Genomic DNA, 19736 nt, shown 5'->3' on the forward strand with positions numbered 1-19736 from the left:
AAATCATATACTAATTTTTTAAATAATTTTCAAACAACAGTAAACAAAACATTTGCCCAGTTAGCTAATGTTTACCATGAACTACTGATTTCAAAAAAAGTCCTCCTTCTCTGTGGGAGATAAGTTCCAAGACCCCTAAAGGATGTGTGAAACCACAGACAATAACAAACCCTATATATACACACCATTTTTTCCTATACATACCTATGATAAAGTTTAATATATAAGTGAGAAATAGTAAGAGATAAACAACATCTCATAATAAATTAGAATAACAATATCCATGAATGTGGTCGCCCTCCCTCTCTCAAAATACCTTGTTGTACTGCACTCCCCCTTCTTATGACGATGATGATGTGTGATGATAAAATGCTTACATGATGAGATGAATGGAGGCATTGAGACCTAGCAGGAGGCTGCTACTGACCTCACGAGTCAGCATCACTGGCTTCCAGAGGGCGGCTGAGCGCAGCTGACCGCAGGTAACTGAACCAGGAAAGTGAAACTGCCTATGTGGGGGGACTACTGGAGATGTTAGTTTCTTTCAGCATGATCTAATTTTATAGCTATATTTTTAAAAATTAGGTTAGTAAAACCTAATTTACAGGTCTAACATAAAGACTAAAGGTTAAATGTGTGAAAACATTTATCACACGCTATTGTTTTCTTCCTTTTTTCCTAAAGGAGAAATTCAGTGTAGGGGCATGCAAAATAACTTAGATACATTTATAGGAGTAAGTATGTTATAGATAAGGCCAGCAGGAATTATTCCCTAATTTTTTTAAATTGTTTTTTATAAAGGGCCTTTATTAAAGACTATGCTTCTCACTGTAAGACATCATTCCTCCTACTTCTGCATCTTACCTCTCGATTCTTATGTTTTGTTTATACCTTCTCTCAGGGAATTGGCCACCTTGCCATGGACATCATTTATTCAGCAGGTATATACTTTTATTAAGAGCCAAATGTACTTCAAGCATTAGACATAAAAGATAAATTAAAGACAGTTATTTGCCCTCAAGGAGCCCATGCTCTTTTAGGAGAGAAAGAGAAGCAAGCAAATAGACTGTAAATATGCAATCACAGACACACATGAGAAAGATACAGGACAAGGGAAAAACACTACCTACAGACAGTGGAGGTAAGGGAATAAACCCGTAAGTGGATTCGGGCAATCTCAGCTGTAATGGATAAATTAATATTAACAAGAACCCTGCAGATCAGAAAACACTATCAGGAAATAAGATTAAATGCAAATCACTCAAAGTAACTGAAGCATGGAATTACAATAAATGATGCTGATAAAAAATAAAATCTAATTTCAAATTCCATGTTACAGAGACTACATACCTACATAAGACAATGTTAATAATTTAGAAGAAATATTCTTAGATTGTTTGATTCTTTAAAGTAAGAAAATCCAAAAATATTACAGAAACATTTCATAGCCCTAGAACACTTCCTATAAAACCCAAGAGAAATTTTGGAAAGGCTATTATAGCTCTTCAAGCAAATAAACAAACTAATGCTTGAACAAATTTGATTTTCCTAAAAACATTTAACTTGATCCTATAAATGCTGTTTAATATATTAACATTCAATTTCCGGAGCACCATCTCCTGGAATTCCCAACATTCACTGACCAACATGAAAATGAGAATTTATGCCTTGGTATTCTGCATTTTAACCATACCATTCTAATACTTTATTCATCTCTGAGAAGAATTAAAAATATACTGACATAGTGATTTGATAATGCTGAACCAACAAAAGCAAGGTCACCATCACTTGGTCTAGGATCAAAATTTGACTTTAAATAAGAATATACCAAATGTCATCTGGTTAGCAGTGCAAAATACAGCCTCTTCTAAATCACTATCAGTACTTATGAAAGATGCAGAAAATGATGAAAACTCAGACTATCAAAGAAATAAGAGCTATGGGGCGCCTGGATAGCTCAGTGGGTTAAACCCTCTGCCTTCAGCTCAGGTCATGATCCCAGGGTCCTGGGATCAAGCCCCAAGTTGGGCTCTCTGCTTGGTGGGGAGCCTGCCTCCCTCTCTCTCTCTGCCTGCCTCTCTGCCTACTTGTGATCTCTGTCTGTCAAATAAATAAATAAAATCTTAAAAAAAAAAAAAAAAAAGAAAGAAAGAAAAGAAAGAAGAGCTATTACTTCAGAATTTGGAAGAATTCTTTACTGATAACCACACTTAGATTGTAGAGAATCAAGCCTTACCTCCACCCCAGTTTAACTGATCGCAGAGACCAAGGGTCTGTCCCAATAGGAAAATGGGACAGAGACCTCCATAAAGTCAGAGCCTTTCCCCACCATCTCATCCCAATTCTTACCTTATTATCTAACTACTCAGGTTCAGTGAGAGAGCAATTCCTGGAGGATGGGGGAAGTGCATGGGAAACAATGAAAAATTGCTTTCCAAATGGTAATGGACAAGACAAGAACAATCTCAGTAGCTGTCCATACAGCCAACTGTACACTGAATTTAGGAATCACACAAAAATGTACTCTAGCACCAAAACAGTTGAGGACTAAAGATGCTACTACCACAGCAGAGTAGAGGTAAAGAGAGGTAAAGATCAACTTGTTCTCCAACTATGGAAATGAAAGGTTTTTCACTCAATAAAAGTAAACAAAGTCTATATACTATACTATATATACTATATATATACCCATACAATCAAGGCATCTATATCAGACTGTTAAACAGACATTACTTTATTCATAATCTGAGTAAAGGGAAGTGGGAAAAACAACCCTGGGCCAAAGAGGGTAAATACATTACAAGGGAAGCCCAGCCGACTTAAGAGGATAAAATGATGTGACCTCCCCCAAACAGGAGCAGAATGCCCTAACAGGATAAGGGGCGGGGGGGGGGGGGGGGAGGCATGGAAGAGGGATGAGAAAAGGAAGGATATTAAAATTAAAATGATGATAGTGAGATTTAAAATTTCTACTCCTGCAATAAAAAGCAAAACTGAATCAAGCAAAAAATGCAAATCATGACCTGAAAATCTTGAAAAACTCTCACTAATGCACACTGCAATCTGGACTAGACACATTTCAAGTTCAAAAGTGACGTGTCATTGGGGCGCCTGGGTGGCTCAGTGGGTTAAAGCCTCTGCCTTCGGCTCAGGTCATGATCTCAGGGTCCTGGGATCGAGCCCCGCATCGGGCTCTCTGCTCAGCGGGGAGCCTGCTTCCTCCTCTCTCTCTGCCTGCCTCTCTGCCTACTTGTGATCTCTTGTCTGTCAAATAAATAGATAAATAATCTTTAAAAAAAAAAAAAGAAAAAAAAAAAAGTGACGTGTCATTAATGACTAAACACACTGGCCAGCACAGGTTTAGAGTGATTATGACTAGTACAATGTCTCACAGCTATTTAGTAAAACTAAGACACAACTTTAGGTCCTTCTAACTCCAAAGCCTGTTCTTTCTGTTTGAGGAAACTACCAGAAGTTAACATAACTTCAAGTATTCAAGTTATACTAACAAAATCCTGACTAGAAGATGAAACTTACTGGCAATTCAATTAAGTATTTAAAAAAAAAAAATGAAGCCCATTTTTATAATGCTAGTATATAAAACAAATGTCAGTTTTTTGTTTTTGTTTTTTTAAGATTTTATTTATTTATTTGACAGACAGAGATCACAAGTAGGCAGAGAGGCAGGCAGAGAGAGAGGAGAAAGCAGGCTCTCCATGGAGCAGAGAGCCCGATGCGGAACTCGATCCCAGGACCCTGAGATCATGACCTGAGCTGAAGGCAGCGGCTTAACCCACTGAGCCACCCAGGTGCCCCTACAAATGTCAGTTTTAAAAATGAAAGAAATTAGTAAGTAAAATTTCAGTGGAATAGGTCTATTACGTACACAAATTGTGAACATGATACTTTATGTATATCAGTGTATATTTATAACAACATCCATGTGTTTTATGACCAATACCTGTTTTGGTTACCTTGAAATCATAGATGTTAAAAATGACAGTCATCAACATCAAACCATGCATTTTACATTATTATCATCTGAAAACTACCAATTATTTGTGAACCATTTAACTGAAGGGAACACACAGGTTTTCTCATTAAAATGCTTTATCTTAGGGGCGCCTGGGTGGCTCAGTGGGTTAAGCCTCTGCCTTCGGCTCAGGTCATGATCTCAGGGTCCTGGGATCGAGCCCCGCATCGGGCTCTCTGCTCGGCGGGGAGCCTGCTTCCCCCTCTCTCTCTGCCTGCCTCTCCACCTACCTGTGACCTCTCTCTGCCAAATAAATAAAATCCTTAAAAAAAAAAAAAAAAGCTTTATCTTAAACTCATGTAATATCAATTATATAAAGTATTAATTCCATATGGTGTATATTTCTTAGTAACCCATAGCCATGTCACCCAGAAACTGGGAGTTATCCTGGACTCTCTCCTCCTCCTACCTTAGACCCATATTCAATCAACTATCATCTTCTGTGAAACTTAACACATTGACTAACATCTCTTCAATCAACCACTCTTCTCCACTAACTTCTCTCCTTCTCCATTATCGCCACCGTGATCTAAGCCAATCTCTTCTGTGACCTAGACTCTCCTAATTTCACATGTCCTCCTGCTCCTCTCCGATCCAGTGTTTACAATGCAACCATAGCGATTATTTAAATTTTTATTTAAATTTTTAAAAAATGATTATGTCATTGCCTTGCTTTAGTGAAAACCCTTCACTGACTTTCCATAGTACTCAGGATAAAGACCAAAATATTTGACTACGGACTCTCCAGGATCATGCCCAGGGATTCCCAACTCAACAACAACCAGGTGAAATGCTGATTCATTAGATTTCCTTAACTGGCAGCTTAGTGGAGTGGCATAAAATGAAGAGCACATGCCCCTCTAGAAGGAGCAGCTCCTGCCCAGATCCAGCTCAGGGCTGCCATCAGAAAATACATATTCGGGTGTTGCCAGATCCTCCGGTATTTTCAAGAGAAATCAGAAGTCCAGACTTTCATGTGAAATCTACTGACATGTGAAGGCTAGCAACTAACTCATAATTTCTGAACAACGGAAGCCAAATCTGACCTCTTGTGTAGTCTCTTCGCCTAGCCCCACACTGCTAAATCTACACCAGCCACACTGGACATTTGTCAGCTCCTCCACGATGCCAGGCTTTTTTCTTAGGGTTCTCACACACGTGGTGTCCTCGGCTTTGACTACTTTTTTTCCCCGCATCTCTACTTCACTTAGCAATCTACTTGTTCTAAATCTCTGAGTCATTCATTGCTTCCTCAATGAAGCCTTCCCTACTCCCACAGCCTGCCCACCACCTCCCCCCAACCTCAATCCACAGGATAAATCACACCATCATGTGCTCTGACAGCACTGAGTACACTTTCATAATACTTATCACTCTTTGAAAATAAAGGTATGTATTTAACGCCCATCATCCCCCTAGATGAGAAACTCTATTAAAGCAGGGCCTGACACCCAGTGGACAGGCAATACACATTTGTTGCTAACTACTTTGGTTATAAAATGTTCCTTTAGACAACAAGGTTCGGATATGCTTTCAAAATACTAATCTGGGGGCGCCTGGGTAGCTTAGTGGGTTAATAAGCCTCTGACCTCGGCTCAGGTCATGATCTCAGGGTCCTGGGATGGAGCCCTACATCTCTTTGCTCAGCAGGGAGTCTGCTTCCCCCTCTCTCTGCCTGCTGCTCTGCCTACTTGTGCACTCTCTCTATAATAAATAAATAAAATCTTTTAAAAAGATATGTATATATATTACTCTGTACTTAACTTTTCAGAAACATGTACAATACATAAAGTAGCCTCAAAATTAAAATAATTCCATTAAAACTACAATCACCAATAGCAATAACTGCTCATCTTTACTGAGCACTTACTAAACACCAGGAAATATTCTGAGCACTTGCCTGTACCATCTCATTCACTACAACAATCTGTCAAGTAGATGCCAATGTCATCCAGGCGAAGCAGCTTAGGCACAGAGTTTAAAAATTTCAAGATCATACATCTAATCAGTGACAAACTAGGCCATAAATCCATGCAGTCAAGACTCCAGAACTTAAGCACCTAACTATAACACTAAATTAACTCATTAATAAAGAAAAGTCAATTCAACAAGTACCCCTTAAATACTTTGAATAAGAAATAATGGCCATGATTCATTTTCCATTACGTATCCATTAAAGGTTCCTCACCCCTCTACCCTGCTCCCTTCTACATACACACAAAATAAAGATAAATTACGAATTTGTATTTTTCAAATTAAGATATTTTTGAACCACATCCAAAATAGGTATGATTCTAGCACCAACCAGTTCTGTTGAAATATTATCTTTTTTGAATGATTTTTAAATGAGCTAATGTGTCTACATTAGCTTGATGTTTAATGTCTCATATTTTAAACTTATATTTGAATGATCTCTATTTTGAAATGTATTTCATCGCCCACATTAGAAATTGCTGCAGACTGTGCCTTCAGATATGATAAGCAACAAGAGATAATATACCAAGCAAATATAATAAACTGATATAGCCACAGAAATTATGTACAGAGGTAACACAGGGATCCCTCTTCACCTAGACCCTCACTATTTGAATCCTTGCTTTCTAAAATTCAGGAACTAAGTAGATTCAAATAAATTCTCACATGTATCATTTGCTACCTAGGCTCTTACTCTAAAACTCAGGATCTGGCTCACAATCCCTCAAACCAAGAACTCAAAACCAGCCAAAGCTCCCAACTCAGGAACCCAATAGTTTTGGATAACAATACACGAAGCATATGCATTCAATTTAAGAATTCTTGTTTAAGAGATCTAAATAGGCTATTTTAAAATGTAAATAGGATGGACATACCTGTATTCTCATCCAAATCTTATTTTTTCCAAATCTTACATTTCAACTATACTTAACTGAGAATTTTTCTAATGAATGTTTTTAAACTAGAATGTTGCCATATACTGTATATTTTTTAACCTTTAGACCACACTTAAGATATAAACTGTTTAGTATGTGACAGATTAGTGTAATAATAGTTAAATAACGTGTGGCTCTCAAAGAAATCTGAAGCCAGTATTACCACCCTTTATTTTCAAATCTTTATCATAGCTTGTATAAAAATCATGGGAAATAAGGTTCTCCAGGAAAACAGTACTTGCAGTGTTAATTTTTCAGCAACATATTTCACAGATCACATCACAATTTTCTCAAAGTCACAAAGAGCAAAGGGCAAAAATAAAAGTAACTGATGCGAAAGAGTACAGAAGTTGAAAATGATGGCAAAAAGTCCAAATTTAGTTACAAAATAATGGCTTGAAACAATTTTAGAACTACTCCATAAGGTTCAGCCAAAAGTCAAAGAATAAGGAAGCAAATAATGAATTAACAAGATTGAGAAAAAGGAAAAACCAGCTGTCATTACAACACCACCTTATCCCAAGTATTTAACTCAGGCTCACACCTGAACCTAAGCTTCTTCAAACACCTCGTGCTTAATTTAAAAAGTGAAAACTAATGTCAGCTGAAAACAGAATTCAAGTTTATGGGTTTTTTTCACATACTCAAAAATTATTTTAATAAACGGGAAAAGGAGGGGATTTAGCAGGTAAAAAATATATATATATACATATATATATATTTATATATAGGTTTGAGAAAAGTAAAATACTTTCCCAAACTCTTCTTTTGACACAAATTGCATAAATGATTTAAAGAAATAGTTACTAAAGCTCCTATTTTATCCTAATTTGGCAAGACTCACCCAAGCTCTCCTCAAATTTGGTGATTTGAAAGAATGTGAACCTTTCATCAATCAAATTGCAAAAGTTAGTTGACACACTCCAACCCACATATTAAAAAAATAAGAAATTTAAAAACACAGCCAAATCTACACACAAAGTGAAATGCCTGTAAGATTCAAGGATATTTTTAACATAACTGATTTCCATATGGAGCACCAAAACAGATCCCCTGAAAATAACAGAAATCAAGGTATTTTTGTATGCTAAGAAAGGACAGGTACATTCTACCCATCGTTGGTCTTCCTAAAAATCTAAGATTCACTACTAATCTTTAACTACAAGCTAGAAAATAAGAGCCCTTTGGGAGAGAAAAAACTTCACAGAAGCTGTCAGGATTCAATGGGTCTATTTCACAGGGTGGCACTATGACTGAATGCAATACATTCTAATAAATGAAGGAGCAGCTTATGTGATCATTACTTTAAATTTTCCTACCTCCCAACTGCTCACATCAGACCTAACATCTCTGAGCCAAATGTTTCTCCTATATAAAACAAAGGAGTTGCACTTTAGACTGGGCTCGAGGAGCCCTTCCAGTCCATGGTTCTATTCTAAAAATTTTGAAATAACCATAACTCTAACGACTTAGGGAAAACTACACCTTACTGAAAAGAAAAAATGTAAGACACATTTGGTGCAATAAACCACAATTTGCTCTGCCAAATGTTAATAACAAAACTTCTGAAATAAACAAACCTGTGTCTATGTTCATCAGGTCCATGGATCAGGAAGACTCCAGGGTTTTTAGCCCCTTTGCTGGCATCTACATGAGGAATTAACACATCTTCTAAACCCAGATCAAAGCGTTTGTGTTTTGAAGAGTCTGGAAGGAAGAAAAATGCCCCAAAACACAGGGTGATGAAGGCACTTAGAATAAGGAGGAGGATAAACTTCTCAGAAAGTCTCAAGGTAGCCCTGTGATGTGGGAAAGAAGGCGGCCCCAGGTTCAGAGGTGGTATCCTTCGTCCAGATAAGGGCAGCAGGGCCGGGGTAGTCATCGTTTACGCTCTTGGACAGAATATATTATAAAGTTCTCATCTTATATCCAATATACAATACATTGAACAGTCTCCAAAATCTTGGCCAAAAAAAAAAAAAAACCCTCAATTTTGCTCCCCTTAAAGTACTGTTGTGCTTTTTAATAGGGCACCTCTTTCACGCTCGTCCAATTACATTCAGAAACGTGCGGCCCCCACAGGATCACTAGTTTGTGTTCTGTGATATTTTCGCTGCCATTTGGTTTTCAGTACCTCATCGGGTTATCACAAGTCTCCTCTTCATTCCTAAGAGTGGATGAGGCAGGCAACACTGCAGAAACGATGCAAGGTGGGGTCTTCCATTCCTGCACCCCAGCGAGATGCTCCAATGTGGTCTCTCGCCCCAAAAGGGAGCCTGCCCAGATCCGAGGAGTTGCAGAAGGCTCACTTAACCACCTCTGGTGCTCCACTTCCAGGACCTCTTCACCTCGGTGATGGAAAAATAAGGGGCTCCTCGGAAGTCTGCCAACAGGGAAGGAGCGCGGTCTCCCGCCTCGCTGGGAAAGCGAAGCTGCGGCGCCCGGCGAAGTCGCGAGAAGGGGGTCTCGCACGCCCGCGCCTCCCGACGCCGCCCCCAGGCTCCAGGCTCCGGGGAGAGCTCCGCCGCTGCCCCCTCGACGGCCGGCGCGAAGGGCATTCGCGCCCCAAATGCCTGCGCCCTCGCAGCCGCCGCCGCCGCTGTTGCTAGCGCACGGGTCTGGCGGGGAGCGGAACTTCCTCCTCCGGCGGCCACTGAGAAGCCCCGGCGTGTGCGGGGGGGAGGGGAGGCGCGGCGGCCACCCCCGCCCGGCTCCTCCTCCCGCTCGCCGCCGCCGTCGCAGTTAACCCCGGCGCCTGCTGTCCGGTCGAGGCCGCCGGTGACCCCGCCGCGCCCGGCCGCGGTGACCGGGCCCCCGCGGCTCCGCAGCGTGGGAAGAAGACGAGCCGCGGCCCCTCAGTCGGAGAGCCCGGGGCAGGCGCCTGCTCATTCCTCGCTCGGCGCTGGGGAGGCGGCGGCCCCGGGCGCGCAGGAGCGGCCGCGCCTCGGGCGGGCAGAGGTCGGCTCCGTCTCCGTCCTCGCCGGCCGCGGGCCGCCGTGGGGGCCTCCTCGGCGCCGCCTCCGGTCGCTCGCAGCGGCTTGCTCTGGCGGCGGCGGGTGCGGGAGAGGCGACGCGTCCACGCGGTGCGGGGCTGCGGCCCGGTCCTCAGCCCCTGCCTCCTAGGCCCGGAGAGCGCAAACAGCAGAAGGCCGACGCCCGTTGAGCACACGCCTGCAAGGGACCGGGGGTACGGGGGTGGGGGGTGGATGGCGCGGGCCGGCCTACCGCCCCGACTCGCGAGTGGGCGTCCCCGGGCGCCGGAGTGTGAGGTGCGCGCGCACGCTCCCGGCCCCGCCCCGCCCGGCCCGCGCTCCGGCCTCGCGCCGCTGCGGGCTCCGGCGCCCGCCCGCCGCCCGCGCGCCCCCCGGAAACGTCCTGCTGCCGCTCTCTGGGCGTGCGGTGGGCGCGGGTCGCCCCCTGCTCCCGGCTACCAAGTTTGCCGCTGCCAGGCGACTTGCTATCGCCAGTTGCTGGCAGTGACCCGGCCTTGGGGAGCTGGGGGAGGGCTCGGGTCGCGAAGGTTTAGCCGCAGTTAAGGCTTAACGGAATTAACGGGCTCTGGCGTTTAATCTTGCTCCGTGGGAGTCTTGGCTTCTGGTACAGACCGTCGGCCCCTAGGGCCCAACGGCTGGATCTCAGGCTTCTTCCCTGTAGCCCACGGGCACGTTGCTGGGCACCCGAGACTCGATCATCAATACTGAGCATCAAGCATGTGCCAGGCTCTGTGTTAAAAATGGCGACCTGGCCTTTCCATTAGGTTTCTTTTCTGAGGAATGGGTGACACCAGCCCCATATGATCCTGTATGAAAGCAGCCTCCTCGTGATTCAAATACTGCAGTACGTTTTCCAGTCATCCCACTCCTCACCACCACCACTTTTGTAAAAAAAAAAAAGATAAGTATGATCGAGGAGGTGCTAAAACCCAGAAGAGCAGTATTGTTTAAGTTAAGGCTTAAAAACAATCTAGTCGATTCCTTCATCCATAATATTGAGAACCATGTTGTGATTAAGTCTGAAAAAAATGTATCTATGCATTGTCGCTTGCAACTTACTTTCGAATTGAGTTTTATTCTAATATTAAGGTAAATTTTTATTCCCTCTATGCATCCTTATTGATGGCTGGGGATTGGAGAGGAGGCCCTTAAATGTCAGGGAAGAAAAAGACAGTCTTAGCTCAAAAATCAAGCAAAAAAAAAAAAAAAAACCTCATGCTCACTGGCACAACTCAAAGTACATTCCAGTCTGCACTATTTTCAGAAGCTCTGCATATCTAACTACCTACCATATGACAAAAGAAGTCATTGTCATTGACCATGCTTCACCAAGTCAAACAGATAAAAATGTTAAGGGAGGGCCCCCTCTCACAAGTTCACGCCCTCATGCTGGCAGTAAAGTGTGCTCAATCCAAAATGAGGTTTGTGTTGGACACTTGTGAAGAATATGTATAAGAAAGGCCCGGCCTTTCAGAAGTGTCTTTATAAAATGTGCCAATTTTATGAATAAGTTTTTAATCCTGAGCCTCTCCAGAAGCCAAAGGAGAAGAAACATGGGTTTCCTGCTGGTGAGGTCATTATTTCCCATAAAAAGATGAGGGAAAATAAATATTGAGCTGTGAATGACATAGCAAGTTACGTGATTCTTGAAAAGTAAGTATCTTAAGTTGACACCAAATCATTAACCACAGAGAGATCAATCATAGGAAACCTGCCACAACCTAGTGTGACTTTGGCAAGCTCAACCTCATAGCTTCTGGAAAAGGCTTATATTATATGTGATCCTTCTTTCTTGCTCTTGCCTGTCTGCAAAATTTGTTTTTCCTTCACAAGAGTAAAAACCTCATTATTTAAATTTGGATTATTGTAGATGTTTAAATGCAGTCTAAATGCAATTCTAAAGCTATTGATGCTATCAGTTAGTTTATTATAATCTTACACAAGCATCACAAAGTAGCATGTAAAAAAGTAGCATGTAGTGTGTGCATATAGTCTCTTCTAGAGACTAGGTCCCTTTCAAATAAGTTGTAAAAGAATCAGCATTGCTTTGTTGGGTTTCTTTAAAGCAAGTTGCAAGTATATTCATATATATGATTACAAATATATAAAAATATGCATATAAAAGATTAAAGGGGAAGATTTGAAAAAAGAAGTATGGCTGTTGTTAAGAGGCTGATATTACATTTGATTTTCCCCATGTGTTCTGTTTGTGTTCCTTTTATTATTAATTAAATAAATAAATAATATTAAAGAAACTGAGAAAGTTGAGGTCGTATTTCGAATAGGTGGATTCAGTTGTACTAAGGTGAAAACACATCTGGGGGCTATCAACAAAGCAGAGAGTATATATAAAACAGGGAAGGATCTCATTCTAGAGAGTGCAAAGAGAATATCTCATTTCTAAAGAGTAGTTACGCTTTAATCAAAGGCATGGATAAGATTCCAAAGTGGCAGATAAAGTGTTGGTTTCCCTTTTATAAATCCATATACATTAATTGATATTTCAGTAAATATGACTTACTAAATTACTAACAAAACAAAATTTACCTCTACATATTTTGGATTTATAGGACCATTACTTAGATCCATTTATATATTACAACGTAAAGGTTATTTGACTGTGTTCAATCATATGTTAACTTTTCCATTACCAAAACAATTTTAACACCTATTACACACACACACACACACACACACACACACACACACACACACACAAACATATCATCTAGCTCTGTTTGCAGTAAAATTGAAGTTATAAGCTAGAGAAAAAGATACACAGCTGATATGCCAAAAAAAAAAAAAAAAAAGCTTTTGTTTTACTTACATAACCTATTCCTTCTTAGTTTCAACTGGTTCCGCAATATCCAAGAGAGATGTTAGAGGAGAAATTATCAGACATGACCACTAAATGCATAGAGAATCAGGCTTTGGCCCTGGTCTCTCTGTTTTCACATTATTCTTTGAAGCCTTCTTCCTCAGAGGGCAGGAATAAACTGAAGTTCAATGTTATGAAACTCTCAAGTTAGCTCCATGAAAATCAGCAAAGCCATAAAAGCTTCGGGTGTCTCACTGAACCAAAGTCTTTGAGGTTCTTTGGCTCATAAAAGACACGTTTGTTGAAAGACTAGTATGTGACATACCCTACGAGGTGCTAGAGTTTGGGAAAAAGAAGTCAGAATCCCTATTTCAACCAGCTCATGGTCTAGTGTGGAGAGAGAGCTGAACACAGATGATTACAAATGGGGGGGGGCTGTTAATGTCAGAATAAAGCCCCAGGGTTTCCTGGGAACACGGAAAGGGCACCAGAGTAAGGAGAGGGAGATTGGGAGTGTGTAGGGGAAGATTCCTGAATCAAGTGCCATCTGAAACTGAGCCTTTAATTAACCAGGAGGAGAGAAGGGGGGTGCCCCAACCTAGGGAGCAGATTATGCACAGGAACCCCTTGCTGCTTCTTCCTGCCACTTATCTAGAACCCTTCCCTGCTTGCTCTTCCAAAAAATAGCTGCCTGGCCCTAATCCCCCAATACTCTCCAACTGAAAAGTAGAAATTTTCAAATTTTAGAAAAACCTATTCCTACATAAATTGCTAGGGCCTCTCCCAGAGCCCGAGACGGGGCCAAGCAAGGAGAAACCCAGAAGCTTAAACTTCATTGAGCTCATATAAATTACTTCTGCTCTGAATCCAGCCATATCCAAGGCTAGTTCATCCTTTGAACTTCTCCGTTACACGAACCTATAGATTTCTTTTTTCATCAGAATCAGTTTCTGCAGCTTTTAGTGTGAAGAGTGTTGTCTGATACACAGCATGTCTGCATGGAGGTGCTCTGCCTGCCTGTAGTATGCAAAGAAGCATCAGTAGTCTTACCAATGTAAAGAACCACTCTTCGGGGGGCCAACAGGCTTAGGCCAGGGACAAAAGTGGGATAGAATCAAGAGAGAACAACTGTCTTCTTGAGCAGCTGGAGGAGGAGGAGAAGACCTAAAATTAAAAGGGCTGGACACAAGTGACAGCAGACCTTAGCAGCCCCCTACAGAGACCTTCCAATGGATGCTCACATCCACCTTTTTTTTTTTTTAAAGATTTTGTTTATTCATTTGACAGACAGAGATCACAAGTAGGCAGAGAGGCAGGCAGAGAGGCAGAGAGAGGGGCGGGGGAAGCAGGCTCCCCGCTGAGCGGAGAGCCCGATGCGGGGCTCGATCCCAGGACCCTGAGACTATGACCTGAGCCGAAGGCAGAGGCCCAACCCACTGAGCCACCCAGGTGCCCCTCACATCCACCTTTATAATAAAGCAGCCCGATGCTAAAGGAAGCTAAGCATTCTTTTTTTTTTTTTTTAAGATTTTTTTTATTTATTTGACAGACAGAGATCACAAGTAGGCAGAGAGGCAGGCAGAGAGAGAGGAAGGGAAACAGGCTCCCTGCTGAGCAGAGCTCGATCCCAGGACTCTGAGATCATGACCTGAGCCGAAGGCAGAGGCTTAACCCACTGAGCCACACAGGTGCCCCGAAGCTAAGCATTCTTTATAAATACTCATATTAAAGTTGTTTTCAATCTACTCAAGGCAGTTAACTTAGAACATGTTTCATTGACTTATATGTTCATTCACTAAATATTATCGAGCATCCACTCTCTACTGATGCTATGGCATGTTCTAAATAATCCAATGGGGAATAAAATATGGGTGGGGGCAGCTGCATATAATGAAAAGTACATAGGATCTGGAACTAAGAGAATCTTGGGCGTAATCCTGCCTCTGCCATTTACCTGTGTGAACTTGGAAACATTGGAGTCCTCCCTTATGTTTAGTTTCCTCATCCATAAGATTAAAATAAAAGTACATACCTCATAGGTTGTACTTCCTCATTGTGGGGATTCAGTAAATGTTAACTACAGTTTTTATTATAGGCATTGGGATGAGAAGGTGTTGGCAGGTGAAAGAAAGACTTGGAAGAATAACAAAGAACATGGTGTGTGTTAGGGGCACCTCCTTTCCTCTGGCCCCATTTTTCCAGGACATGGGTAGGAGGGTGTTCCATTAGAATATGACTTTTGTCTCCTTACACCACTATCCTTCACACTCAGGGGTGAGTTTCTTGATTGGTGAATACCATTACATTCATTGGCTCATAGTTCTTAACTGGATGGAGCTAATCTATTAAAAGGCCCTAGTTAGTTAGTGAGGATTCATCTCTTGTTCCTTTTCTGCCCCAGAGCAATTCAGACACTGATCTTGGGTAAACAAGTCTGCTTTGCAGATCCAAGCGTCCCCTGTGGTTGGCTGTTCTGAGGCTACGTTTGCAGGAATTAGGAGCTGGCGTAGAAAATCAGCAAGCCCTTTTGGGTTACAGATCCAGAACCCTGTTCTTTATTAGCTTATCTATACTAAAGCTGACATTTTAAAAAATCTCCTCTTGACTGTCCTCTATGTCTTATTTCATCCAAAACTCAGGGATGGGATGGGGAGAAAGAGCATGCAATTTATTGATCCTCTAAAGTAATTAATTATGGCCAGAACAAAGATGGTAGAGGGAAGGATGGTGAAAGATAAAACCGGAGAGGTAAACATGGAAGGATTTCTGCTCAAGTGGTTGGCACAGTAAGGTCACGATTTGCTCCATTCCCTTTACTCCACACAACTAGTAATGATAATTAACATATGGAGAGAGAAAACAAAAAAGACACAACCAGGCTCAAAAACAAATAGCCCTTCTCATAGATCAGAAATGGAAGAAAAGCCTGAAGCAGTCTGAAGCCACAGGCCTACTGAGGTCTCAGGTTTGAAAGCTGATTTGTGTCTCCTGCAAGGTGACAGGAACTAAAGATACTCCAGATAAGGTGGAAGGCAGGAACCAGGCTTGGTTCTTGAAATCAGGAGCTCCCGGAAGGAGGCTGAAAATAAACTACTGCCAGCCAAGCCAAACAGCTGGCCAAGTGACAGTTTTCTGCACTATCCCCAATATCACTGTGGGGTCGAATCCTCAAAATGCCAACATGAGACCCGATTCTCAAATGGAGATTCAGGGAGGCAGGTAGAGATGAAAATCACTGACCATGGAGGGGTGAGCACAGAGTGTGTGAGAGGGAAAAACAAAACAAAACAACAACGCGCAGAAAAACCAGCACTAAACTCAAACAAAACAGAAAATAGCAAGTGAAAACTTCCTACTCAAAATGAGCCTGACCACCAAGTTCCAAACACATACTGATATCTAATACTAAGAGAGATAGATGATCAACAGAATGAACACGCAGAACATGAATTTACGCCAGATAAAATTAACTCTGTGGAACTGACTGAGATTTTTTAATTAATATTTTTGCATTCTCAAGATGATAAATGACAAGGAATTAGAAACATCTTAAATAGACAAGAAATTAGGGAACAAATACAAGCTGAGTAAATAATAGATGAATGTGAAAAAGAACTAATAGAAATCTTAAAAACAAAAACATGGTCACTGAAACGAGAAAATCAATAATAGATGGCATTAAGTCTGGTGCTGGCCAAAGTTGAAGAGAAATAATGAATTAAAGGGAGGTACTGAATAATTCACCCAGAACACAGTATAGAAAAATAAAGAGATTGTAAAATGGGAGCAAAAATGTTTAGATTCATGGGAATTCTTGGAGTGGCTCCAACATATGTCTAATAGGAGTTCCAGAAGGAAAAACTGAAGGGCAGCATGGAGAAACTCTACTTAAAAGAAATGAGAAATAACCAAAGGTTTTCTAACCAAAATATCAGAACACCTTGTGTAGCAACCAAGATAAATAAAAGTAAACTCACACTTTTGTGGCATTATAGAGAAACTACAGGGCTATAAGAATGATGATAGGGGTGCCTGTGTGGCTCAGTGGGTTAAAGCCTCTGCCTTCGGCTCAGGTCATGATCCCAGGGTCCTGGAATAGAGCCCCGCATCGGGATCTCTGCTCGGCGGGGAGTCTGCTTCCTCCTCTCTCTCTGCCTGCCTCTGCCTACTTGTGATCTCTCTCTGTCAAATAAATAAATAAAATCTTAAAAAAAAATAATGATGATAAAATCTCTCAAGTTACCAAGGGAAAACATTTGTTATCTACAAGTTACCAAAGGGAAAACATTGGTTATCTACAAAGAGAGTATAACTAGAGTTCTCAAAGGCAACAACAGAAACGAGAAGACAGTTCAATATCTTACAAGTTGAATGGAACACCATCAAGCAAGAGTTTGATTTCCATTTAAGGGAGAGGTCAAGACGAAGATATTTCCAACCTAAAAGACTAATAGCATTTACCACCCTCAGACCTACATCCAAAGAACTACTGAAGAATATCCTTTCCCAATAAGAAAAATAAGCCCAGAGGGAAAGCACAGCATACAAGACACTGGTGAAGGAGGGAATTAATAAAATGTGATGATAAAATTAAAAATAACTACTTTAGTGTTTAAAAAAATGACAAGAAGAAAGGAAATGTACAATGGATGACTAAAGTGTGCTAAGTCCCTTGGGAGATGTATAGAAATAATGACTTTGAATGCTTTGTCTATAGGATATTTTATACTAATAAAAAGCTGATCTAGAGCTTCTAAACCTGTAGAGAGAAAAGAATGACCAAAGGTTGGGGAAATTCAATATAGAAAGCTGATCATTGAATAGAAGGAGAATGAGGGGGGAGAGAAACACACACAGAATAGAATAGTAAAATTAAGCACAAATATATCAGCAAGTACAGTAACTAAACAGATTTAAATTATTTATCAAAAGACAGATTATCAAGTTGGTTTAAAATAACATTCAGGGGGCGCTGGGTGGCTCAGTCAGTTAAGCAGCTGCCTTTGGCTCAGGTCATGATCCCAGTGTCCTGGGATCCAGTCCTGTGTTGGGCTCCCTGCTCAGCGGGGAGCCTGCTTCACCCTCTCTCTCTGCCTGCCTCTCTGTCTACTTGTGCTCTCTCTCTGTCTCTCTGTCAACTAAATAAATAAAATCTTTTTTAAAAATTAAATAAAATAACATTCGGGTATGTAATGCTAGCAAATGACATACTAACTAAACCACAGAAATACTGGACATAAAAGGTTAAAAAAGATAAATTATCAAAATGCTATCAAAAAGAAAGCTGATGAAGCATTATTAATATCAGACAAAATAGTCTTTTAAACCAAATGAAATCAAGAGGGTCACTACCAAGAAGCTGAATGTACCTAATAACATAGCTTTCAATTACAGAAAGCAAAACCACCAGAATTACAAAGAGAAGTTGACAAGCCCCGTGTCTGAGTGGGAGATTTTAATGACCTATCAGACAGCTACATCAAGCAGACAAAAAACAGAGGTACTAGAGATGGTATCATGAAGGGCCTCTAAGGAGGCCACATTAAGGAGTTGGGTTTTATTCTGAGAGCAATAGGAAGCCATTAAAGGGTTTTAAGCAGGGGAATGATTAGATCAGATGTGCATTTTTAGAAGGATCGCTCTGGCTATAAAATGAAGAGTGGACTTCAGGGTGGTCAGACTACATAAAGGCAGGAAGACCTTTTAGAAAACTCTCTCTACCGTCTAGCCAAGAGATATTAATGGCCTGAACTACATAGTGGTATTGGTGACGAACAAGAGGAAGCATTACAAGAAGCGTTCAGATAGCATAGTTGATTGGGTGGTAGGAGAGAGATGAAAGATGGCGTCTGTATATCTGCCCTAGAAAACTTGATGCATGAAACTGAAAAAGAAGAAGAGGTTTTTTGGTATGGGGGAGATAGTATTTCCTTCTTTCTGATTATACCACTTAACATTCAGCCCATCAATGTAGACATTCAAAATGGTTCATTAAAAAGTTAAATTATATTTGAGGTGCCTAGGTGGCTCAGTCAGTTGGGCACCCAACTCTTGATCCGAGCTCAGGTCTTGATCTCAGGGACATGGATTCAAGCCTTGCATTGGGCTCCATGCTGGGCATGGAGCCTACTTAAAAAAAAAAAAAAAAAAAAAAAATAGATTAGATTCACCCTATGGGGAATACGCAAATCAATTTTAAATAACATCTATCCAAAAGTATTCTGCTTTTAACTGCTGGTGCTTAGGGAATGTTTCAATAATCTGGGGGAAAAACAACACTTTACAATACCAGAAAAATGTGTATATATTTTAAATAATCATTTTCCACATGATAATAGTCCTTTAGGATTATTTATATTTTTATTGCAGATTTTCTTACTTTTCTATACATAATGGTTTTCAAACACACCTATATGCCTAACTACTGAAGTGGTAAAGCAGTCATGGCTTTCCTTAGTGTACAGCTGGTATTAAAAACAAGTAAATCCGATATGTTGACCTGTGAATATTTACACGAAGTTAGAGGCTTCAAGGCACATAACTCCTTTCCTTTCCCTGGTTGTTGTTAATCACCTTAAACTAATGTTTCAGTTTACAATGTGTGTCTATCCTTCCGAGAGCAATGATTTTTGCATTGACAGAAGTTGGGACGGGTGTATATATTATACGATCAAACTGAAGTTACTTATAAATGCTGAAAATTAAGGAGCTATTATTGCAAAGGCAATTTAGTAGCTTCAAGCATGAAAAAGGTTTAAAGGACTTACAGATTTCCAATTATGAATTTTAGGATTTTGTATTTACTTTACAGCCATTGTGAAAGGCAAATGAGATTTAATTTTAGAGTTACAAACATGCTGTGCGATTTCAGGCTAACATCCTAACACACGGAGTTAAGTCTGAGCCTGTAATCCACCACAGGGTTGCTCCAACAGCCAAGAAACCTTTTGGAGTCCTACATGGAATCTGCCTGGGTGTCTGCA

At 41.0% G+C, this 19736-nt stretch overlaps 1 protein-coding gene across 1 annotated transcript in view; it reads right to left on the reverse strand.

The window, feature by feature from the left end:
* The window catches only part of MAN1A2 (mannosidase alpha class 1A member 2), a 188526-nt gene extending 178798 nt beyond the window's left edge, over window positions 1-9728 (reverse strand). Inside the window, exon 1 of the mRNA XM_080801162.1 lies at window positions 8523-9728. Coding sequence (XP_080657288.1) covers window positions 8523-8824 — 302 coding nt within the window. The 5' untranslated portion in view covers window positions 8825-9728. The remainder of the gene's footprint in view (window positions 1-8522) is intronic.
* Between the last annotated feature and the right edge of the window lie 10008 nt (window positions 9729-19736).

The sequence above is a fragment of the Martes martes genome (assembly GCF_963455335.1).
Source record: "Martes martes genome assembly, chromosome: 4".
Classification (NCBI taxonomy): Eukaryota; Metazoa; Chordata; class Mammalia; order Carnivora; family Mustelidae; genus Martes; species Martes martes.